This window comes from Brassica napus, chromosome C3 (assembly GCF_020379485.1).
Source record: "Brassica napus cultivar Da-Ae chromosome C3, Da-Ae, whole genome shotgun sequence".
In the NCBI taxonomy this organism is placed as follows: domain Eukaryota; kingdom Viridiplantae; phylum Streptophyta; class Magnoliopsida; order Brassicales; family Brassicaceae; genus Brassica; species Brassica napus.
Window position 1 is genome coordinate 8,795,843 of NC_063446.1, and position 25,448 is coordinate 8,821,290.

General features: G+C 31.7%; 2 protein-coding genes and 1 pseudogene across 4 annotated transcripts; 2 read left to right on the forward strand and 1 right to left on the reverse strand.

The window, feature by feature from the left end:
* Positions 1-65: 65 nt before the first annotated feature.
* LOC111212084 lies at positions 66-3,457 on the reverse strand (annotated as a pseudogene).
* Positions 3,458-3,595: 138 nt separating this feature from the next.
* LOC106349611 (probable non-inhibitory serpin-Z5) lies at positions 3,596-7,087 on the forward strand. The gene is given in 5 exon segments (XM_013789599.3): positions 3,596-5,419; positions 5,422-5,835; positions 6,206-6,414; positions 6,416-6,566; positions 6,568-7,087. Coding segments are annotated over 5 exon segments (1,314 nt in total). The 5' UTR covers positions 3,596-5,260; the 3' UTR covers positions 6,949-7,087.
* A 12,691-nt stretch (positions 7,088-19,778) lies between these two features.
* On the forward strand, positions 19,779-24,859 carry LOC111212085 (MADS-box protein AGL71-like). Of its 3 annotated transcripts, XM_022713497.2 has the most exons (8): positions 20,063-20,384; positions 20,650-20,835; positions 21,954-22,038; positions 22,139-22,200; positions 22,301-22,400; positions 22,473-22,514; positions 22,598-22,639; positions 24,499-24,859. In XM_022713497.2, exons 2-8 carry the CDS (start codon positions 20,654-20,656, stop codon positions 24,643-24,645), a joined length of 660 nt encoding a protein of 219 aa, XP_022569218.1. In that variant the 5' UTR covers positions 20,063-20,384; positions 20,650-20,653; the 3' UTR covers positions 24,646-24,859. The 3 variants fall into 3 exon arrangements, with proteins under 3 accessions (XP_022569219.1, XP_022569218.1, XP_048608337.1); XM_022713498.2 differs by lacking the exon at positions 22,473-22,514 and having other exon boundaries at positions 19,779-20,384; XM_048752380.1 differs by lacking the exon at positions 20,063-20,384 and having other exon boundaries at positions 20,442-20,835.
* Positions 24,860-25,448: the final 589 nt, after the last annotated feature.

Sequence of the window (25,448 nt, forward strand, 5' to 3'; positions counted from 1 at the left end):
TTGTTTGAGGTCTAAAGAGAATGCAAATTCAATTATTTAATCCGGGCTCATCTCGATTTATTGTCTCATGCTTCTTCCTGATTTTTGAAGAACGCCGCCCTCTCTTTAAGAATTTTCTGCCCCATGTACCTACACAAAGCACTCCAGCAATCATATATGTGTCTTAATGTATATATAATGTGTATAACATGTTACTGAATAATCTGTTCTTTTGGTTTTTGCGCTTACCTTCCTAGCATCATAACCGTAGCTTGAGGATTAGTCCCCGGAGACTTTAGAAACGTCGATCCATCGATAACCCTCAAAGCATCAATACCTATAACTTTGTAATTCTTGTCGACCACTTTTCCAACTTGACAACCTCCATGGTAATGCCACATAGTCATCACAGTGTCGATGCAAAACTGCTTCAAGTTGAACACTGAAGTAACGTGCCTCGGCCTCAGATTTGTGGGAAGGCCCAGCATGAAATTGAGCAGCACACGTGCGGTCACACCAGGGTATTTGTACTTACTGAAGGCTTTCGAGTCTATCACTTTAATAATGGTTTTAAGTCCTTCAATGCACTTGTTCAAATCCTCTGGTTCTTGATAGTAGTTGAATGTCACCGAAGGGTTATCCTCTGGATTCATGTTCCTAAGCTCCAGGTAACCCCTTGAGACCGGTCCCGCCACTTTTTGAACCATCACGTTCACAGTTGTCATATCTTTGAATCCACCATCCAAAGATTTTAAAAAGCCTACAATGGGTTGGGTCAAGATTTGGCTAGATGTAGTACGGCTTGTCTGCAGAATACATGTACAGTCTCATAACTAACATATAATCTCGTAAACAATAAGTTATATAACCTTTAAACGTATTCATGTTACTATACCTCGTTCAAAACATGTAAAACACCATCGAAAAACCTACGGGTCAAATCAAAAGAGAGGGTCACGTTATTTCCTCCTTCGATGTAACTATCAAACTTTGTGATACCAACAGCTTGTACGAGGGACTTTTCTCCGGGCATAGGAGAAGGAATGAAGATGGTACTCATTGGATTATCGCCCATCCCTTGCCCAACCATTGGGTGATCTATGACCACCGGTTTGACCCCGTGAGCTGCAAGATGAGCCATAGGACCCACGCCGCTCAGCATCAATAGCTGGGGGCTGCCTAGTGCTCCAGCCGACAAGATTACTTCATTCATTGTGTCATTTGCTAATTCTACCTTGTGGAGCACTCCATTTCTGTCATGAAATATCACTTCGTACGCTTTTGGCGCAAGGCGGCCTGTTTTTTTATTCATAAATGAAACAAAGAATAATTAATTTAAATAATTGTTAAAAAGAATTAACGAAAAAATCAAAATGACAGTTTTGCAACAAAAAAAAATCGACAAACCAATCGTAAATCAAATATGCCATTTCTATAATAGATATGCAATATGCCACTCTAAATCCCTAATTTACAATATGCAATATCCAAACCACTAAATCAAGTATAATCAGCTATGTTTTTAAACTTAATAATTTTAAACTAGTTGAATTAAACTAGAACCTCTATAAATTAATAATGTTGGGACTTTGAAATTTTATTAATTTATAGAGATATTAATTTACAAAAGTTTCCTTATTTAGATTTTTTTATTTTAAAATATATTTCTTTTAAGATAAAAAAAATATTTGATTTTAGTGTATAGATATTAATTGTTATTTTTTGAAATTTGACGTTTATATTAATTTTATTATATTATTTGGTGTATATAATATATATTGCATAGAACTTAAATGTGGTTTTAAATATAATATTACTAAATCTCATCAAAAATATATTAAGTATTAAAAATATATAAAGATAACTCCTTTGTGAATATAAACAAACAATATAATAATAAGTTCTTACTTATATAATATATATATATATATATATATATATTTAGATTACTAATTTATAATTTTAATGGAAACGTATATTTACATAGAATTTTCTAAAAAATATTATTTTATTATTTTATCGAGTTGTGTCAAATTTTGAACCGGTCCAAGTTGGGACCGGTGAAATTTATTAATTTATAGAAATTATTAGTTTATCGAATATTAATTTATAGAGGTTATACCGTACGTTTCTTAAAGTCAAGCCGTCGATCGATTGTTGGACTTTTGAACTGACGAAAAATCGCGAAGGTTAGTTTCAAAACAAAAAAAAAATCGCGAAGGTAGTTGTCGTATCTGTATCATAAATGTATTAAGTTAAAATATACTTTCCTCCGTATTTTCTTTACCGGGTTGTGCGTTCTACCTCCGTATATCATATAACATCAGATAACATTTACACAAATATTCTGAAGTGTTCTTAAAGAATTCATACAGATACACGATTTTGATTATTTTTACCGTAAACGTCTAAATATTTTTCAAAGTTTTTAAAAAGATTTCTTATGTAGAAAATTATAACCTTTTATTTTACTAAGCGTATCATTCCAAACCGCACTTTACAAAATGCTCGTTAAAAGTTTTTTTTTTTTGAAAAGTCAATCAATTAATAGTTAATGAATGTAAATCAATACCTGTTTTGGTGAATAGAATTTTCTGGACAGATGCATGCAAGTATACAACTATGTTGTCTGGGTTAGCATACTCCAACAGATTCGCTGCCGTGTGTCGATGACCGGCATTGTCAAAGATCGTACCGCCGATCTTAGTCCCGTAGATGTGATCATACGTGAAACCGTTGTACGGATTCACACCAGCCTCCAAAAGCCCATCTTTAAACGCTGTTTGCCATCCCATCACACGTGGCTCGAAAACAAGTTTCTTCTCGACCCATTCGTAAGCAGCTTCCACTTCCTCACGCACCCACTCAGCTTCCTCCACGTAGTCATTTCCTGCGCGTGTGTAGAATCCGGCGTTTATCACCGAGCCTCCACCGAGGACACGTGCTCGTGTGTTGTGTGTTGTAAACACCATCCTCGGAGATGAAAAGCTGTGACCACGAGTTTGGTGTGATTTTAAAGAGTGCGTTAGCAAAGTTTCCCAAGTCACTCGCCGTTGGATTATCATAAGGAGAGCCACCGCGTTCGAGAACTAAAACGCGAGCGTTTTGAGAAAGCGTTGCGGCTAATGCACATTCTGAGGTTCCTCCTCCGATGAGTATGTAGTCGAAGCTAGAATAAAGTGGTGCTAGTGTTGCATCTTTCATAAATGTATAATGCCCTTCTCCACAAATAGAGAAAAAAAATTAAATGATGAATATTGAAAAGAATACCAAGAATAGTCTTATATTCAACATATCATAACGCATTATAATGATACCACGCATTATAATGATGTGAAACTAGGAGTGTACCTTTATCGCAATTACACGAGCCATGGAAGATGAAAATTGCAACGAAAATAGTAAGGAGTATATGAAAACCCATTCTAATGTAAGATTGTGTTGGCTTTGTTCGGAAAGAGAAAACTTCTTGTTTCATGCGGTTTTATACAAGTATGAACCTTGTGTTCAGATCTGCTTAGTTTTCAAGTCTTCTAGGATATTGTTGTGTTGTATTACTTATAGGTTTTACTGGTTTCTTGCAATTGTGAATGTCACATTTGAGGGCGATCGCATTTGGATCGTTTGACACCAATTATAAATTTAAATATATTAAAAAATTGCAATTAGTGAAAGTCACATCCGAAAACAGTTCTAAATTTCAATATCTTATATTACAAAGTACTGTCGACACAAAAATTATATAACAAACTGACTAATCGTTGTGCCATGTGTGCGGGTCGAACAACAATTCTGCAATTATTATTATTATTATTATTATTTTATTTTATTTTTTATATTCTGCAATTATTAGTGGAAATTAGTTTATTTTAACCTTGCAGGGCAAATAAAACCGATCAATCTCTGTCATATACATGTCTAGCTCTTACATTTTGATTAATATGTAAAAGTCACGATCATGTTCGTACCTCATAATACCCTCATAATACGTAGCTACAGTTTGCTTTATAATATTTATGTAACTTCTTTAAGTTATTCAGAATAAAATAATGGAGAAGAACCTTCATCATCTGTTATTGAAATCGTTCTGTTGGTTCTCAGAATGTAGCTGGTTATTCTTAAGTGGGAATTTATAAACCTATTACTTTTCCAACGGGTAAAGACAAAAGTATACTAATTCTTTGTGAATTTATAGTATTTCTCGGTAAATTATGATTTTAGGAATATTCACTGTTATTTTCGAACAACCCATCTGACTTGTGTATATGAGAACCGTCTGTAGCGTAACAACATGAGAAATTAATATGTCATACCCTTTGACATACGTTCTTTCTCATTATTCACACACAAGTTAAATTCTTTGCCCAGAAGAACCACCACAACCCTTTCTTGCCATGATTCGTCCATCTTGCTTTCCATTTAATCATGAAAGTTTTCTTCATGTTCTCACTTGATTTCTTCTCCTCCAAAGAATAATATATTCTCATCATACACCACTGTGGAGTTTCCTCTTTGTGATTCCGTTTATACTTTGTGATCTCTTCTCTACAGCAACCAAAACCTGAATTATTCTGATACCACTTGTTAAGATTTGTTGATTGTTATATTTTTTTAATACAGATAATTTGATTTTCGGCCTTAAATCGGTATGTCTCGAGTGGGAACCGTCTCTCATAACTTTCACTATCAGTCAAAGGGTTTACACAAATACTTTAGCGCGCTATATGGTAAGAGACAACACATAACTGGAACAACGCCCTCTCACTCTTTTTTTTTTTTTTTTTTTTTTAACAAACGCCCTCTTACTCTCAAGTTTCTTCTTTTATTATTTCTCTCAACTCTCTCTTTGTTCTTATGTTTCTGTTATGTTTTGGGTTATTTTTCACCGGATTATCCAAATCGTTGATAACACTCACTATATATTTATATCCACGCTATTAGTGAATCCTAGCCTAGTCTCGTACAGTTTTGGTTAAATCCTCCCTTCTCCCAATCTGATAATGAGTTGACCTTTTTTATCCAAACGTAAAACGTTTATGGATAAACCGACACTGTTCACCTGTTGGGCCCTTTTTTGTGTTTGCCTGGAATAAGATAGGTATTGGGCCAATTTGTTCACATTAACTAAGTAAGATTTAAATTTTTCTCTCAATATATAGATTTTTCTCGTAATATACATTTTTGTTACTTCTAAAGGGCGGTGATACACCAAACCCTAGTTCTATCTTTTCTTATATATGTATGTGTAAGCACAATAGTTTTCTTACCGAAACCGAAAAAGATGGCGCCTCCAAAAGAGAAGAAACAAAAGCTTAGCACATCTGAAACCATAAGTCCCTCTCTCTCAAAGATGAAGAAGAAGAAGAATAAGAGGAAGAAGAGGGTGAGCAAATCACTAATAACCTCAAGTCCCTCTCACTCAGAGAAGGATTTGGTAACCCTAAGCCCCCTCCAATCTCAAAGGTTAATGTGGAGAAAGCAATGAAGAAGCAAAACGATGTGGCTATGTTTCTTACGGAGAAAGTTATCTCTGCCGTAGCTAAAAACTCAAACTTCGTCTTCTCTCCTGCATCCATCAACGCCGCTCTAACCATGGTCGCTGCTAGCTCCAAATAGGAACAACTAACATCGTCCATCTTATCCTTCCTTAGGTCCTATTCAATGGATGAGCTCAAAGCTGTTTTCAGCGAGATCGCTACCATCGTCCTCGCCGACGGAAGCGCAAGCGGTAGCCCTAAGATCTCGAACGTTAATGGAGTGTGGATGGAGCAGTCGCTGGGCGTTGATCCCTCGTTGAAGGATCTCTTTGAGAATTTCTTCAAGGCTACTTGCGCTCTTGTTGATTTCCGATTCAAGGTTAGTTTTATATTAGGTTAAGTGCTCGTGTGAAACTGTCTTGGGTTAATAAGAGTTAATCTTTGCTCATAGATAAAATGGGTTTAGTGTTTGTGTCAAAACTGTATTAGGTTAACATTAAGAGTTTGTGAATCTATCTCATAGATAATAGACAGGGCTGTCCTTGGCATAGCCAAATTATTGATAAATTGGTATATGACCCCTATTTTTTTAATTATAAATAAATAAAAGGCCTTTAGATTTATTTTTAAAAAATTATTAAGACCTTATTAAATTGCCTATAGTTTTTTATATTATAGGAGATATATGTACATTTCCTAGCCATACAATTTCTGATAAATCAGCTTTATTTGAAACACTTAAAACATAGGCTGAAGAAGTGCGTGAGGAGGTGAATGCTTGGGCTTCAAGTCACACCAATGGTCTCATCAAAGTTATTCTTCCTCCTGGATCCGTTACAAGCGAGACCGCCTCTATTTTTGGAAACGCAATCTACTTCAAAGGAACCTGGGAAGAAAAATTCCCAAAGTCTTTGACAAGACACTTTGACTTTCACCTTCTCAATGGCAAATCAGTCTCTGCCTTTCATGACGAACCATAAGAAGCAATACGTTGAGCAGTACAACGGTTTCAAGGTCCTTAAGCTGCCATTTCGACAATGCGGTGATATCAATCGCCAATATTCAATGTATTTCTACCTACCGGACGCCAAGGATGGATTGAATAGTCTGGGTCAAGAGGGTGGCATCATCATCATCTACTCTTGGATTCTTGGATAGTCACACTCCAATAAAACAAGTTGAAGTTGGAGTGTTCAGAATCCCAAAGTTTAAGATAGATTTCGGGTTTGAGGCTTCAAAGGCTTTCAATGGATTGAATCTGGATTCGCTTTCACTGAACCATAAAGCTTTGGTTGAGATCGATGAAGATGGTGCAGAGGCTGCGGCTGTTACTGTTTTAAGATGCTGTAGTGGTGGTAGAGGCTTCAGCAGTGGTAGGAGGATAGATTTTGTGGCTGATCATCCATTTCTTTTTATGATTAGAGAAGACAAAACTGGAACGGTTCTGTTCGTTGGTCAGATCTTTGATCCTTCTAAATCTGCTTCTGCTTAGGACTTTTGAAGTTTCATTTTCTTTTCCTGTTTATGGTACAGTTATGATTCCATATTTTTATATTTGGTTTTGGTTTTGAAACTTGAGTTTTCTGTTGTTTGTTTTGATTAGTATGATTGCAAAGGCAGCTTCTTTTATTTTGAACATCATTGCAAAGATAGCTAATCCCCTATATATTAAAAAAAAACATTTGTCATCAATGTCTTTACGCTATATTCGCCACGTGACAGTTTCACGTCGATTTCAATTTGAGTATGCTAACGTGTCGGCTTCACAATCATTTAAAAATTAATGCGTTCACATACTAATTTTTTTTTAATCCGCCGCAGATAATTTAATGTGTTCGTACTAAATTTTTTTTTAATCATGTCATTTTTAGTTCATGCATTTTTAACATTTGCATTAGTGAACTGAAATTTTTTTCGTACAACTATTGAATAATATCATTTTGAAAGAAAAAATTACAAAATCATTAAGATTTGCATCAACTAAAATGTTGGAATGAGAATTTTTTAGAAAGTGAAAGTTTTGTATCTTGCCGAACTTAGCCATGTTTGAGGCTTATGCACACGAGGACAATAAATAATTGTGATTGGTTATGAATTAAAGAAATTTAGGTAAAAAACACCACACACAAAGTTGGATCTTTAGTTTAGCCAAATATTGATTTTCTTTACTAAGTTTTCATATCAAACAAATAATTATAAACATAATCAGATTGCTAAAAAACAATCAGAAAAGTTTTAAAAGAAAATAAAATTCGTGAATCGATTGAAAATGGAGTTAAGGTGCCGAGTGAAGATATCACATTATTTTCCACGCAACTCTAACACTTTTCACTCGATTTTATCGTGTTTTTGTTATATGTACCAAGAATTTTTTTATAAAAAAATACGCGTTATTGGTTATAAACTACGTCAATTTTGCAACATGTCCAACAATATTGAGACGATGCACATCTATTCTTATTGGTATTATTAAAGTATGGTCCAATAATTATGTATGTTAAATAAACCTAGAATATATATTTGTTTTACATTTATTTTATTTTTCTTTATATTAGTAGAAGAAAGTAAGTGTGGATAAAATATATGGATCCGAAGAACCGAATCGAACTAAATTTGAAAGTAATACTAAATACAAAATAAAACTGATTAATTACTCAAATATAATAGATCTAAAATCCAGATAACCAGACCTGCTTCTGATCCAAACTAAAATATTTTGGATACCAAAAGTATCTAAATCACAATATATACTTAAATATGTTAATTATTTTAAATTTATATATATATTAGATATTCAAAATATGAAAATATCTAAAAATTATCAACATAATCACGAGTAAACATAAAAAATAACAGAAAATGTTCAAAATACTGAAAATATTTATCTATTCTCCATCCAAATATTTAAATTGAACTAATTATTATGTAAATTTAAATATTTATTCTTACATTATTTAAATTTTTATGTTTTATATTATTTTATTTTCTTATTTTAAGGATTTATGTATATTTGATTTTTGTTTAAATACATAATTAAAATGAGTACCCAAACTCGAATCCGAATCGAACCTGCAATGATTCAAACCAAATTTGTAAATATCCGAATATGATTTAAATTTCTACCTCTAAAAATCTGAAATCCGAATAGATTAACTGGATTCGAATAGATATATGAATGTACACCCTAGAAAAAGATAGACAACAAATCTTTTAATACAACGTAATAAAATCCAATAAACTATTTCGCGTAGCAATTATTGGAACGCGCATCTCTGATGCATAAGACAAATAAAGTGAAAAAAAAGGAACATGGAAAGGATATAAATACACAAACGTTCTTGGACATGGTTGAAGGGAATAAATGCAAGCTAAAAATTGATGCCTTGTGTAGGGTTCCATTAAAAGTCTCATTGTTTTTTCATCTGCATCACCTCCATGAAGAATACCATCACCTTATGGCAATTTTCAGTTGTATTTAGTACACATATTTATTCTGAGAGCACTCGTTAGACTTTCATATGTTGTGCAGTTTCCTAGTCTGCTATGAAAGTAGAGTAAACGCTCTGCCGAGTATCCGTAGATTAATATAAATCTGCTAGACTAGCATTTGAAATCTACCAAATATATGTATACTCAAATGTCAATCTGCGATTAATAGTAGACAACATATAAGCATGTGTATTTTGCTTTTCATATCTCCCAATAGCGTGCAGCCTTGATTGAGATATACTTAGTAGTTGTAGACAAAATATTTATCAGCCAAATTGGATTTAAAGATACCGACGGTATCTCCGATGCAGTTTGAGAGTGACGACGACTCCGGCGACCTATTGAGGAAAATGAGCAAAAAGTTGTGAAAAAAGTTGGTAGAATAATCAAGACATTAAGTGTTTTAATTAAGGGTTTATTTATTTACTAAGATACAGATTAGTAGCCTCGGGAGAAATGCACGTGTTTCTAGAAACTTGCACGAGCTTGTTAATTAGGCTTGGGCTAGTCGTCATGACACGTTAATTAGCCTTTTGTGAGTAGGTAACCCATTTAGCTAATATATTAGAGTCACGTTTCATCTTTTATATTACACTAGATTTTTTAACCGCGCTACGCGCGGATAAGATATTATATGTATTTATCAATTCTAAAAAATAATGTATAATATTGTATTATATTATTTAAAGAATAGAAAATAAGACTACATAACATAAATATATTTTTTATATTTTCTTTGTGGAAATCATTATGTTGTTTGATTGTTGTACTTAATTCACATATTTGCATAGATATTTGTGATAGATGAATAACTATATTTTTATTATCAGTAAATAATATATATTTATTATATAATATAAGAAAAATAGAATTATTTACTTTTTAACAAACTTGTCTCATGTTGGGGACTCGGTTATAGACATATCATATTCGAATGAAACATTTTTACACTTATCAATCTTCTTAACAATCAAGAAACAAATCTGAATATCAAAACAATATCTCATACGATCTCTTTGTGGAATAACTGCTCTGAAAAAATTGAATTTATGCATAAAAAAGGACTGGAAATGGATGTGCATATGTGTTATCTAAGTCAGCTTTACAAAAAACTATTTATAGTTCATATATCATTTATGTCCATCCTATTTTTTTGTCCATCATTTCTTAAACATCTTGAAATAAGTAATGCTAATTAATAATAAATTTTTTGCTCACAAAATAAAAATCAAATTTGTCTAATTATCGCTTAATTTGTCTAACTGATATATGTATTTCTCAATTCTAAAAAAATAATGTATAATATTGTATTACATTATTTAAAAAATATAAAATATGACTACATAACATAAATATATGATGACAAAAAAAAACATAAATATATTTTTTAAATTTTCTATGTGGAAATCATTATGTTGTTTGATTGTTGTACTTGATTCACATATTTGCATAGATATTTGTGATCGATGAATAACTATATTTTTATTATCAGTAAATAATATATATTGATTATATAATATAAGAAAAATAAAATTATTTACTTTTTAAACAAACTTGTCTCATGTTGGAGACTCGGTTATAGACATATCATATACGAAGGAGACATTTTTGCAGTTATCAATCTTCTTAACATTGAAAAAACAAAACTACATATCAAAACAATATCTCATACGATTTATTTGTGGAATAACTACTCTGAAGAAATTGAATTTAGGCATCAAAAAGAACTGAAAATGGATGTGCAGATATGTTATCTAAGTCTGCTTCACAAAGTACTATTCATAGTTCATATATCATTAATGTCCATTCTACTTTTTGTCCACCATTTCTTAAACATCTTGAAATAACTGATGCTAATTAATAATAAACTTTTTGCTGAAAAAAAATCAAATTTATCTAATTATCGCTTAAATATTTTATTAATATGGTCTAAGAAGCTTTTAAGTGATATCATAGTTTAATTTATTAGTTTTTTTGTTAATTTTTAGAGGTTTTTGTATTTAAGATTTTTTTCCATATTAAGCTTCTATTTCTTTCACGGAATTGATATATATATATATATATCATAAAAATTACCATCAAATCAGTTTTACTTATTTATTATTTTGTTTTAACGAAAATACACTTTTTAAATAATTTAATTTAAAATAAAATTATATATTAATTTGCTGTATTTTAACAATTTCATTGATTTAATTAATTTGCTTTGGTGGATAACTTAAAAAGTTTTCATATGAATCAGGGAAAGCAAGCTTATGTTGTTATATTATATTTATTTTGTGTATATAGAATCTATATATAATGCTAGTGTAATAAAGAAAGAACATTATTTTTTTGTAACTTCAAAAAGATACATTATTACAATTTAAAATGAATCAAAATTGAATAAAATGGTAATTAAATATTTGTAAATCTAATTGTTTAGTTGGATTCTCATGAAAAAAAAATCGATTGGTTAAACAAATGTTTCAAAATTTGTTGTGGTATTGTTTTGTCTATAAATTATAAAATTTATTGAATTAATATATTTAATTATTGCATCCTTAAATAACATTTTATTAAGACATTAGAAAAATATGTTTTGAGTTGTTTTGTCAAATTGTACAAAAATCTATGCTTTTTCATATTTGTAACTTCAAAAAGATACATTATGACAATTTAAAATTAATCAAAATTGAATAAAATGGTAATTAAATATTTGTAAATCTAATTATTATTTTTATCTTGTTTAGTTGGATTCTCATGAAAAAAAATCGATAGGTTAAACAAATGTTTCAAAATTTGTTGTGTTATTGTTTTGTCTATAAATTACAAAATTTATTGAATTAATATATTTAATTATTGCACCCTTAAATAATATTTTATTAAGACATTAGAGAAGTATGTTATGAGTTGTTTTGTCAAAATTTTACAAAAATCTATGCTTTTTCATATTTGTCACGAAAATTTATATGTTAAACTTACTTTTACAAAATCTTAACTTTATCACGAAAACAAAAATCTATGCTTTTTCATATTTGTCAACGTTCTCACACTTTCTAAGAATATATTAGCTTAGTCACTTACTTTTTTTTTTTTACAAAACAAAGTATCGGAGTCTTGAAAGTTGAATTCATATTATTGTAAATGTACATAAGAGTTTGTGATTATATACTTAGTGGTTTTTGTATATGTGTTCAAGAAAGTTTCAATGGCTTAGTGGTAACTGTCCTATATATATATCATACTATCCCGGGTTCGATTCTCACCTTCGCATTGTTTTTTTATTTTTTACGAAAAATAAATGAGATGACATGGCAATTTCGGGTTCTCTGATTGGTTGATTTTTCTATCCTATGTGGACACCCTCTCCATGGCTTATATCTCCCTTTTAGTATAGTATAGATTCTAAGACACGTTTCATTCCTGAGACACTTATTTTTAACTTTCCCTTCTCTTCTGACTAATTTAGTTACATCCTTTAGAAAAATCACCTAACTAAAGAAATTGAATTTATAATATTTTTTTCTTTCTCTTCCCTTATTACTTCTACCAAAACGTGTATTCACAACCACCACCACCACCACCACCTCACCCATATCTTTAACATCTGCCTCTGTTTCCTCCATTCCAACCCACCAGACCTAAATCACCGTCGGACCCAAACCCACAACCACCACCAATCACAACACCATTATCACCTGGTCTGTATCTACTATATCCCCGGCCACTTCCGCCGTATCAACCAGCTGCCGCCGGGTTTCTTCTTAGTCACCGTACGTTGAAGATCTCAGATTCATCAAGATCTCATTTTTTGAGGTTTAATGTCGATTAATACCAAATAGATCTATAATTTTGATTTTAAAATAACATGAAACACACACAAAGTTTGGTGATTTAATACCGAAACCATGATTGACAACGGTAGCATTTTTACAGAAAAAACGAATCGTGAGGTAGAAAATGATGTATTTACGATTTTGCCATTGATGAAAAAAATTCATAAAATGATCTCATGAAAATCTGAACATGGATATGATGGCTAAAAGGTCTTTTCTTACTACTAGACCACATTTTGCAATTTGTTTCTACCACTTAAACTATTAATATGGACAGGGGCAGATCTACGACCAAGGTGGGTGGGGCACGTGCCTCATACTATGTTAGAAAGTTTATAATTAGTTGATGTTTTATTAATTTATTTGTTGAGTTTCCTATAGATTGTGCCCCATGCAATGTTGAAATCAATTGTTACTGTTTTTATTGATTTATTTGTTGAGTTACGTGTGTATATATATAAATATATTAAATTTTGTGTGTATATGTGTATACTTACTAATAATTTGTATGGTAATGTTCTTAATGTTCTCTGCACCTTCCTTTTTCATTTTATTTTTATTTTTATTTTTATTTTCAACATTTATTCTTTTTGAAATTATATTATTTCCCTTTTTTTTTTAGGTAACGTTGTGTATTTAGTTTTTCTTTATGACTGATTATAATTTGTATGTTATGCATCTGTAATTTTATTAAAACTAGTTTTATTCAATTACTTTTTATTTTTTTGTAGAACAGAAAGCCACAAACAAATTTAAAATTAGAGTTAAAAAATAATGAGCTAAAAATCAAAATAATAATTAAAAATATTTGAATTTTTGAATGACAACCATATTTGAACAATATTAGCAGTAGACTAACAAAAAAAGTTTTAAAAAAAATCAAATAATACATAGGTTATGATTCCTAAATCCATACTTTTTGTGCTTGAGCTCAAAACGGGTATTGTTCCATAATCAAATTCTAAAACATATTACAACTATTAGTTTAATTTTTTTCATCAGAAATTTTATTTGTGCCACATACGATATATTTTTCTGGGTCCGCCCCTGAATATGGAGCCAATGAATTTGTCTAAAAATAAATTAAATTTTGATGGTAAAACCATAAAAATGCAGAATATACACGTAAATGAAACTTAAAATAATCTAAATTAACTCTAAAAACTATAACTCATTCAAATCATTGGATATCATTACTTATCGAATGTACATTTGAACCGATGTACATGTGACTTTGTGTAAAATGTTGTACATATGGACAGTAAAAATATGTGTACACGGTATTTCATCATCATCTTCATTTTAAATGTATTTTCCATTTTCGTTAAGATTAATTTTAGAATGACGGACATACATGTAGATACTTATGCGCATGTACATTTATATTTTGTAAAAAAGACATAAAATTGTATAATCATCTTGTTTTGATGTCCATGAACCCATGTTGTACACATGTACATTAGGTGCTTATGATATTCACAGTTAAAATGTCCACATGTACATCATAGTATATAGCCTATTTAATTATTTTTTAAGAGTAATACTTATCTAATTATTTTTACTGAGTAATTTCTATATATCATAAGTATTAATTATTGTGTTTATCTAGAATATTTTTAAGAGTAATATTTATCTAATTCAGCACTTGTTTTTAATTCAACATATAGATTGCATATTAGGATATAGCATTTGTATGTCAATTTACACTTTTCAAGGTTTAGATTACACATTTGAAGAGACAGAGATCTATGGCTCCATTCGATCTCCGCGATGTAAGGTCTCGTCCACCAGTGGTCGTTGCTATTAATCGTGTCTCCTCAATATCGGCTTCTCTACGTCTCAAGCCTAGGACCTCTCCACCTCCTGGTCGTGCTCTCAGCCTTCGCCGTCGTCGGAATCAAGCCTCGTTGTGTCTCTGCTCCGTCGTAGCGGACTCGCCGTGGTCGTTGACGAGATCCGGCAAGAAGATCGCTCGAGCAACATCAATGGAGAAGTATTGTCTTTTTGCATTTCTGGTCTTCTAGTTTCCTGCTTATTTTACAATATACCTCAAACTTTCCATCTGATCAAATTGCTTTATAAATTTATTGTTGTACATGTGTACACATAGTTTTATTTATCAATGTGTACATCAAACCTATTGTACAAGTGTACACGTAATTAGAATGTGTTTCCCTACTATCTCGAAGAAGTGGCTAGCCGAGAAAGCCTATAAAGATATGATCAAAGTTTTTTTTTAAAGTTATAAATAAGCTAAAAAGATTTGTATTATATGTTGTTGTACACATTATTCCTTGTGAATAGTACTGTGCCTACAAAAGATTTTTTTTCTCACTATATGTACACATTACTCCTTGTGAATAGTAAAACATATGTGACATGTAAATATCATTTAATAGTATATATGTCAAATTTTGTGAGTAAAAAATATTTGTACACCTAGACTATTTTATATCGTAAATTGCTATATCTAACAAATTTAGCAAGTGTACATATGAATTCTTACACAATTTTATTGGTGTTCATATGTATTTTTGTACATGTGGATACTACGAAATTTTGTGTACATGTATATATGAACATACATGAATCGTCATACCTATGGCTAATATTTAAACAATAATAATGTATCTCATTGTTTTGGCTTTTCATATTATATTACATTTACATAGTAATCTTCATAAATTAGGGGTTGCATTGCACAACTGCAAGTGTGGAGCAAAATTGAAAACCAACTGTTCAAATCTACAACTTTTATGGCCTAATTGTAAAAAGTTGAAAGCTAAAGAACTAATTGTGCAAATATATGAAATTATGTTTGGGAATAGATCCGTTCGAGGTTCGACAGTTCGGATTGACCTCCGGTTTGGTTCACCGACGGTTGGAGAGGAGGATAGGTCACAGAGGAAAGCATGACAGAGCTTGACGAGCCACCGATTTGAAGACTAGGAGGAAGACGAGACGCGACGGCACATCGAGTTACCGTGACGACGGATTGAAGACTTGTCGCGAAGAAGGAGCTTAGAAGCAGAGCTGAAGATTTAGCCGGCGGCGGATCTACATCGAATTTTACTGAGATTGAGACGAAGATGTTTTCCGGTCGATTTCTGATCTTTTTTTGGCGGTGGTGCTTGTAGATCGAAGTGAAGAAGAAGAAGATGGGCCCACAGCTGTGGTCTTCGTGGGAGAAGAAACTTACGGTGAATGAAAAAGAAGGAAAGAGAAGCAAAAAATCAATTAATTTTTAATAAAAAATTAAAACAAAAAGAATTAAAGGAAACTAGAATCTTTTTGTAGTAACGTTTAGTCAGGGAAAAGGAAGTAAAAGTTAAAAAAAAAACTACCCTAGGAGCAATATATGACTTTTGGTCTAATAAAAGTCATAAAGTGATCTATAGTGAAAATAACTCTATAAATCTCTTGAAACCACATAAACAATTAACAAATAACAAAAACAAAGAAGAAAACATAAGCCCGTAGACTATGCAGTCTCTAAAGAGGCCCTATCACAAAATAATCTTTACACTTAAGCCCATAGACAATTCAATTTAAACAGAAATGAAACCTTTATCATCCTAAAACCAGAGCGCTCAAAGTCAAACCATCATTGTGCTATTAACACCATCAACTAGAAGTATGTTCTCTGACAACCTCATCTGCAAGAACATATATATGGGTGAGTATAAGACTCACTGTGATGAGAACATCCTGAGTAGTAAAGATGATAAAGAGGAAGCATTGCACGTATTCAATCACTCCCTAAGAATAATATTTCTATTCAGCTCTCTTTTTTTGGTAGTCTTATTAAATTTTTAAAACAACTTGTAGTTTAGTTTATCCGTCGAACTGGAGCATGATTGACGACGTTGTTAATTGACAAGCTCAGATCCTGACGTACTGATGAAGACTACATGATGGTGATGAGGCGCCGACGGAGACAACGTGGTGAAAAAGAACCAGAGGAGACGAGATGATCGATTAAGAAGACCTGATGGTGACAAGTCGACACATACAATGTGGTGAAGACCGGATGAGATGAATTGAGATGTTGAAGGTGACCCGATGAAGATAACACAGTGACAAAGAGGGAACGAGACTGGGCTCGTAAAGAGGGAGACGGATATGTGAGATGTGCTCAGCCTATTCGTTAAATGTTTAACCGCCGACCTGATGCGAGTCCCCATGATCTCATTGTTAGAGGAATCTTTGCCATTGCTGAACTTCGAGATTTATAAGAATTCTCTTGTTCTACGGTGGACGTCAATTGTTCAAGAAGGAATTAGGTTTTGTTAATAAACATGATAGCTTATATTCGAATAAAAACAAAGATAATTAATGTAAGATGTGGTTCGACAATTTTGTTATCAATGAAATTGTACCTTAGCGATGATCAAAGAGATTAGTGATTATTGATATATTTTTTCAAGGAAACTTTTTGTTAGCTTCTCATTAACGTAGTCAAATGACTATATACAATTGTTGTAACAACCTAACCGGAACAAACCGGGTATCAATGTACAAAGACTAAACCGAATATACATAACCGACATTCAATATATCAATAGTGATAAAAGACTAGTGGATAGCATATGAGACTAGGCGATAGCATAAGAGATTGGTGGTGTTTGTTAACTATAGGATGCATCTTGTAAAAAAGTTGCATACGTACTAGAAGAAGGATTAAGCAATTCGTAATTTACTCTAATGATAATTTATATAGGTGACGAGGTAGAAATTATTGAGTGAATGAAAAGCAGGAATATTGAGGTGTCGTGATGACGTGACTTGTACTATATATTTGTCTAATGAATTCAAATCAATCAAGATAAAGTATACTTAACGACACGGCTTGGACGATGAGAAAAATACAAGCAGTAACGAACTGTTATGTATTCCAAGCAAGAGCCTTCTAACTCTAATCTACAAATACAAACATCTATTCGAATTCAGATTTACAAATACAGCATCTATTCTTATATGACTCGACTCTCCTAGAGTAATCAAAATGTGTCTTGATTCATGAATTAAATTCATTCATGATACATGAATGAGAAGCAATGTTGATAGAGAGTCGCACAAAAAAAAAACAAAATCAAAAGAAGAAGACATCATATTCCCTTATCACGGATTTAGATTTTGGACACAATATTACTTTTTTTTTTGTTCAAAGGACACAATATTACTTTATTCCACTTTTCTTATGTTTCGACACAGGATAGTTTTTTCTTATAACAGGAAGGGAAATATTACAAATAACCGGGTAAAAACGAAAAAAAATGAATATGTGTGTAGTTGGTAGAAAATGAAGTCGCACTATACAGAGCTGGGTTCGCGGGTCAACCCGCTCCGCCCGTCCCGCCAACCCACGGGTCGACTCATTATTTTTCACTCAAAACTTCGACACCCACAAAGAAAGATTCACATACCCGCACCCGCCCCGTCCAAATTTGCAGGTAATCCGCGGGATCCGCAGGTAATATAAATTTTAATAAAATAATTATTTAATTATATTTTAATTATATAATACTTATTTTTCGAATAAAATAATTAAATTATATATTATTTTCTGAATTTATAGTATTTTATATATTTTTTACGAAAATATATATTATTTTTTGTTTTTTTTTATTTTTTTATTTTTTTGCGGGTTAGTGGGTACCCGCGATTCAAAATTGACCGATCCGCATCCGCCCCGCGTAGAATCGACTCGACCCGCACCTGCATGTTGAATTTTACGAAGTGGCCGACCCACACCCGCCCCGCATCGGATCAAACGGAACGGGACCCGCGGGTAAAAACTAAAATTTCCAGCTCTAGCACTATACCATTAATAATGGATATGTCGAAGAAAAAAGAATAAATTAAACACTTGAATATTGTGTTGAAAGACGTTGATCAGTAGTCGGAAAAATCATTTGTACATTTGCTTGGATAACGTTTTTCTCCAAATTCTCGCCTATTATATTTAGCATTTATAAAAATGATATGAAATTTAATATTTATTAGATTATTTGATAATTTTCAAAACTGAATTTTATTGTAAAAATAAATTTTGTCAGTAGAATCTAACAAAAAAATGATTTGTTGGGTTTAAAAAATAATTTGTAGCTAAAAATCAGAAAATAAATTATCAATTCCTATTATTGTATTAGTTTTTATTGTAAATTATACTTTACTTATTTTTTTTTTACAGAAAAAATGAAAGTAGAAAATAAAAAAATAGTTTTAGACTTTTTTGTTTTATAAATGTTCTATATATTTCATAACAAATAAACAAAATATAGTTTTAAGAAAGAAATTATCATTTTAAATATTTTAAAAATCTTAAAATATATTTTAAAACATTTTAGATTTTTCAACGCATTCATAAAATTGGTAACAAAATTTTTTTTGAAAAATCTACTCGAATTTCAGATTTTGTTGGAAGTAGTAACTTCAAATTTTATCAAATTTTTGATCTAGTAAATCCCTTAAGACTACCAATACTATGTGGTGCTGAGCGACCATGCATATACATATGCAATTCGCAACAAGAGATTAAACTTCAAAATTTGTTGAATTTTAATTATTTTAATTAATTATTACAGTAAATTAATTTATTTTATTCATATTTATTTTAGATTATTTAAATATTTATTTTTTCATTTAATTTTATATATATAATATTTTAACTATTTTATTAATCCATAACAATTTTCTTTAATATATTCCTTTAATATATTATTTTAATTAAATAGATTCCAATAATAATCAGTTCAACATTCAAAATTATACTAATTTTAACCTTGTCTACAAATTCTAACAATGATCAATTTTATTGTATTTTAAATTTTTCGTAATTTTATTTGTTTTCGTGAGAGCTATTTTTATCTTTTGTTTTTATCATTGCAAAATTTTAAATATAAATAAAAAGAAAATATTTCATTTTGATTATTTTGTTTTATTTTATTTTAATCGATAATTATTTAATATATAATTATGAAAATAAAATATAAAAATAGCAATATTGATCTGATAAAAGGTTAAGGTCTGTTTAACAAATTATGAACGAGTGTTAGATTATTTTATAGAGAAATGTGACGGTTTAAATAAAATTTAGAATGCTAAAAAATAATGATAGTATTAAAATGCTGATTTTGATTTGGGAAGTAAAACATACGTGTCGTAATATAAATGGTGACAGTACACGTCATTGTACGATGATGTCGACACGCCCATCGTTTACTATTCCACCCACTCTAGTCCCAAGAAAACAATTTTGAATATTTCCGTTTCTTATAGTTTAATCCTTAATAATTTCCCAAGTTTTTTGAACATAATAATTTCCCAAGTTTATTTTAAAGATGTTTGCTTCTGCTATCGATTCTTAATTTTACCAAAAACAGATAAAGTCATGGTCATTTCTTTAATCAGAACCTAGGACTAACTTGTTCTTTTTCTTCTTTAATTATTATTTTCTCTGTTGTATTGTTCATCAATTATTAGTCCAACTAGCAATAGCATCACCAAAAGAAGAACATAAAAAATCTCTTCTTCCTTTTTCCTTTTCTCTGTCCAATTAATCAGAACAAAAAGCAAGCTTAGAATTTAGGGTTTGTGGCTCTTGTACAACCAGATAGAGGTAAACATAGTGACAGGAATCATAATATCTAGATCCTGCCTCTTTCTGAAATGTTAGTTATAGGGTTTAACTTTTCACCAATTTTGTTTTCTGTTTATCATAAAATCTAAGAAAAACCATAAAATTCTAAGAAAAAAGTAGCTTCGTCATCTGATTTTCATCTGGAAAAATAATGTAGTTTAGGGTTTCTGAAGCGAATCTAGAAGTAAATCTCCTCAGTTTCCTAACTTTGACATAAAGCTTTTGAATCTCATTGTTTTTGCAGGAAGATGGTGAGAGGAAAGATCGAGATCAAGAAGATCGAGAACAGGACAAGTAGACAAATCACATTCTCGAAGCGAAGGAACGGTCTCTTTAAGAAGGCTCATGAGCTATCTGTTTTATGTGATGCACAAGTCGCCGCCATTGTCTTCTCTCAGAGCGGAAGATTATACGAATTCTCTAGCTCCGAGTAAGATTCTTTTATCTATTTATTTTAAAATTTTACATATATATGTCTAAATCTTTCTCTGCAAATAGACTGATTAAATGCCTAGAACTTTTGTGGTGAATAGTTCTATCTCCTTCTGGCCGAATCGTACCTAGAGATTTTGCAATAATACGTTTAAGATTTGCTTCTTTTTCTGCTAGCTATTATTTGACTTTTCTGAAAAATGATTTTATCACATTTTTTTTTCATTTTCCAGTACTTCTGGATTTTATATAATGAACTTAAAACATAAGGATACCAATTAATTGAAAACTTAAAAAAGTTTCTAAAGGGTTTTTCTTCAAGGATGAGCAAGTGAACTAGGTTTTCAGAAAAGAGGTTTCTTGAACAATTAACCTCCTCGTACACCTTGGAACTTAAACTGATACCCACTAGACATCTTATTTAGAATATTGAAAAGAATTTTTTGACATTATAATTACATTGTACGAACAGAAATCATACATATGCTGCATGAGAAAAAGATATGAAATTTCCCCCATTGTTCTCTCTATATTTTCTTTCGTGAATATTCATTTTCGTGCTAGTTTACATAGCCAACCAAGTTTGACAAATAGTTCTTGTTATAGTTCCCCTTGTTTTAATTTTCATTCCGTGCTTAACAACCCTATTGCAGAAACAATCACTGGATTTTGTGTATTGAAAAACGAATTCAGTTGCATATAAACTTATACAAATTAGATATCAAATTAAGTTTCTTTATTCTCCATCGACAATGATGTTGTTATGTATTTGTATATTTGTCATAAGCTTGGACGGAATGATAAAAACGTGAAAGAATGACAAAGTGGTATTTTTCTCTCTTTATGCATATATATTGATGAATAGTGTACCATTTTCATGTTCTTAACATTTTGTCCCTATATTTGGTTATTCATATATTTATCATTTTTGACAACTGATTCTTCTATATACTATGAATCTATCACCTATTTAGCTATTCTACTATTCGCATGACATGTATACCAGGTAAGTAAACCCATAATATTTCATCTCATGAATGTTACAATGATCATCACTGGTAAAGGAAGCATCCTAGGTACTATTAAGTAAGCATCTTTTGTGAATTACACTTTCAGGATGGAGAAGACGATAGAAAGATATGGCAAGTTTAGTCCTGACTACTTTGTGTCAGGGAGGCCCCAAGAAGAACTATACTTGCTGGTTTGTTTTCTATAAATATGTATACCTATTCTTGATTAGTCTCTTCTTTAATTTAATAAAATTGATGTATACTAAAATCTCGGCCTTTTTGGTTGTGCAGGAGCTTAAGAAGGAAATGGATATAATGGTAAAGAAGATTGATCTCCTTGAAGTTCATCAACGGTTCGTATCTCACTATTTCTACGGTTACATATTAAGCATTCTTTATGAAGATAATTTGTTTTAATCCTGAAATCTACTGTTAATGCCGTTATGTATGAAGGAAGCTAATGGGGCAAGGTTTGGGTTCATGTTCACTGGCACAACTTCAAGGGTTGGATACTCAGATTGAGAAAAGCCTTCGAATTATCAGATCAAGAAAGGTACAATCCAAAAACACACACACGCCCACACAAATAGGAATAATAACTTCATTGGTTTGTTTTGGTATGTAGGCTGAGTTATATGCAGATCAACTATTGAAACTAAAAGAAAAGGTAGTTATTTTTCACTTAGTAAGTTTTGGGATCGTTTCTATATGTCATGCTATTTTTATTGATCTTTCTTTATCTGTTTCTAGGAGAGAGAACTCTTGGACCAGAGAAGAAGGTTACGTGAAGAGGTAAATACGTACATACACTCATCCCATGATACACATAAACGCACTTTACACATGAAACATATATATATATCAACGCTTAGCAAGAAGTTTAGCTACATAGAAAATTCATCGCATTTTGTAGACCTTCTACTTATGAGAAGAATCGTGGTTTACCTAAAAGAATAGTTGATTTGAGAACTATTCATGCACTGACTGTTTGTTTGGGATTGCTTTAACGTCCATCGTTAGTCGTAGACCTAAACACTCTCGTTTCAAACGGACGACTTGTGTTTGGCATTTGAATTTACAATCATTTAGCAAAATAGATTATGGAAATTAGAAAAGGTTTATTTATAAAGAAAGACAGAATTTATTTCTTTAAAAAAAGAAAAAGAAAAACATAGAATTACCTTGTCGTGTAAACAGAAACAATAAAATGTTGCGTTAAAAAGCGAAATATGATTAATCTATATGATCTTCTTTATATCTAGAAGGGATTGAGCTTCATTAAGAGCTTTAGTTTCATTAAGTTTCCACTTTCCTATAAGTTAATCCTAACTCCGCTTAGTACAATAGTACTATCGCATAAGTTGCTCTAAAGTTATGTGAGGATTTTTGTTTTCTATTGTGAGGATATATTAACACTGTTCGTTTCCGGAATTCGTTGCGTCAACGAAGAACGATAAAAAATGTAAAAAAAATTTAATGACAGTTCAGCAACTAATTAAATTAGAGAGTTAGAAAAGGCAATCATTGAACGCTGCGTCATAGGCTTGGGCATCCGGATCTTCGGGTCGGGTTCGGGTCGGGTATTATCGGATCCGGGTCATTCGGGTCCTAGCAATTTAGACCCATATAGGTACCTATAACGTTTCAGGTCGGTTCCGGGTCGGGTCTTGTCGGGTCCGGGTCGGTTCGGGTCTATAATTTTAATACCCGTAAAATACCTAAAATTTTTGGGTATATTTCGGATCCGGGTCGGTTCGGGTATTTAGGACCTGAAGTACCCGAATTGGACCCGAAAACTCTAAAAATACCCGAAAAACCGCAAAAATACCCAAAAATTTATCCAAAATCAGACCCGAAAACCCAAAACATACCCAAATTTTACCCGAATACCCAAATTATATTTTCTAAAAATCTAAAATTTCACAAAAAAACCTACAATTATACCCGTAAATCCAAACCCGAAACTTTTAAAAAAATCTGAAATACCAAAAATATACTCAATCACCCAAATATACCTAGTATATACAATTATTTGCGGGTACTTCGGGTACCCGAACGTGTCTCGGGTAGGACCCGGATCCGAACCGAGACCCGCGAGTCCAAAAAAAAAGACCCAATAGGTACTTAGCATGGACCCGGACCCGGACCCGAACCTCTATTTTTGGGTCGGTTCCGGTTCGGGTCTTCGGATCCGGGTAAAATGCCCAGACCTACTGCATCACGTCTCGTATGAGGTGGGAGACACTGTTATTTGCAACGGCAATAAAATTATAGAAAAGAGGAGCAATGGAAGTCGCCGACGGCAACTACACAACAACACACCGTTAAAATTTCTCTCACCTGTTTGTTAATTACCGGTCACCGCCGCTGACGCTGCGTCAAAACGAACAGGCTAATTCTATACAAACACTAATTTGAGATCGCTCATAATATATAGTCAACTCTCTTAGAATTAGATTGTATTACAAAGGCTTATTATTTGTTTGGTTTTTAAATTAATAAAACAATAAACACAATAAACATAGTAACATATATATATATATATATATGTGTGTGTGTGTGTGTAAATGTGTATATATATATATGTCGTTTCATTTTTTCAAGTCATATTTCATACTGTTATGAAAATAACTTTATACTTGGTATTTCAGGAAATCAGAGAAACCCTGGTACGGCCAATGCTGCCAGTAACCTTACACACTGGGAAAGATGAAACCGGAAGTGCCTGCAGAATGTCCAAACATTCATCAGAAGTCGAGACCGATCTATTTATTGGATTTCCCGTTACTCGACTATAATACATTTCAGACATTCCTTTAGTCTGCTCATAGTAAGAAATTTTTTTGCTGATAGTCTTATAACTTTGATTCGATGTTTGTACTAATAATTAGCTTATAATTTTCTTTGCGTTTTGGCCATCTCTTGTGTGTAAACTGGAAATAATTTGACATGTATAAGTTGTCACTTAAATTTTTCCTTTTGGAATTATTGTGACATTTTTTTCTGGAAAAATTGCTCGCCCCACAAACAGTAAGACCATGTTCAATAATCTCGCCGTTGGTTTTTTATAGGTGTCTGGTTTGGCGTTATTTTATTTTATTTTATCTTTTTCAGTTTGGCGTTGTTTAGCTCAAACATTTGAGTATATGAACCTTCACGTTCTCAAGAGGCCAAATTAGACAACTAAAATAAGCAAAAGGACAGCTAAATAGATCTGTCTTGGATTTGCGGGAAAGTGGAAAATCCAGGTGGATATATATATATATATATTTATACACGTATTGTTCTACGATGATATTGTCCCGACTCCCGCTATTCCGCTAATCGCTGGGAAAGTACTCTAATCGCTGTTCGTTTTCCCCTTTTACATTAGGCAAAACCAGAGTTTCAACTCTTTTAAGTTAAAACTAGATATATTTTTTGTTTTACATCTTTTTAGATTTTTTCAATTGGTAATTTAAATATAGGTCTAATGGCATAAAGCATAATAAATAATATTCTAAATAATGATAAAGATAAAAAAAATAATAGTTAGACCATACTTTTATCAATTGGTCACACTGCTATTTTAATAGAATAGATGATATGCGTTTCTAAATCG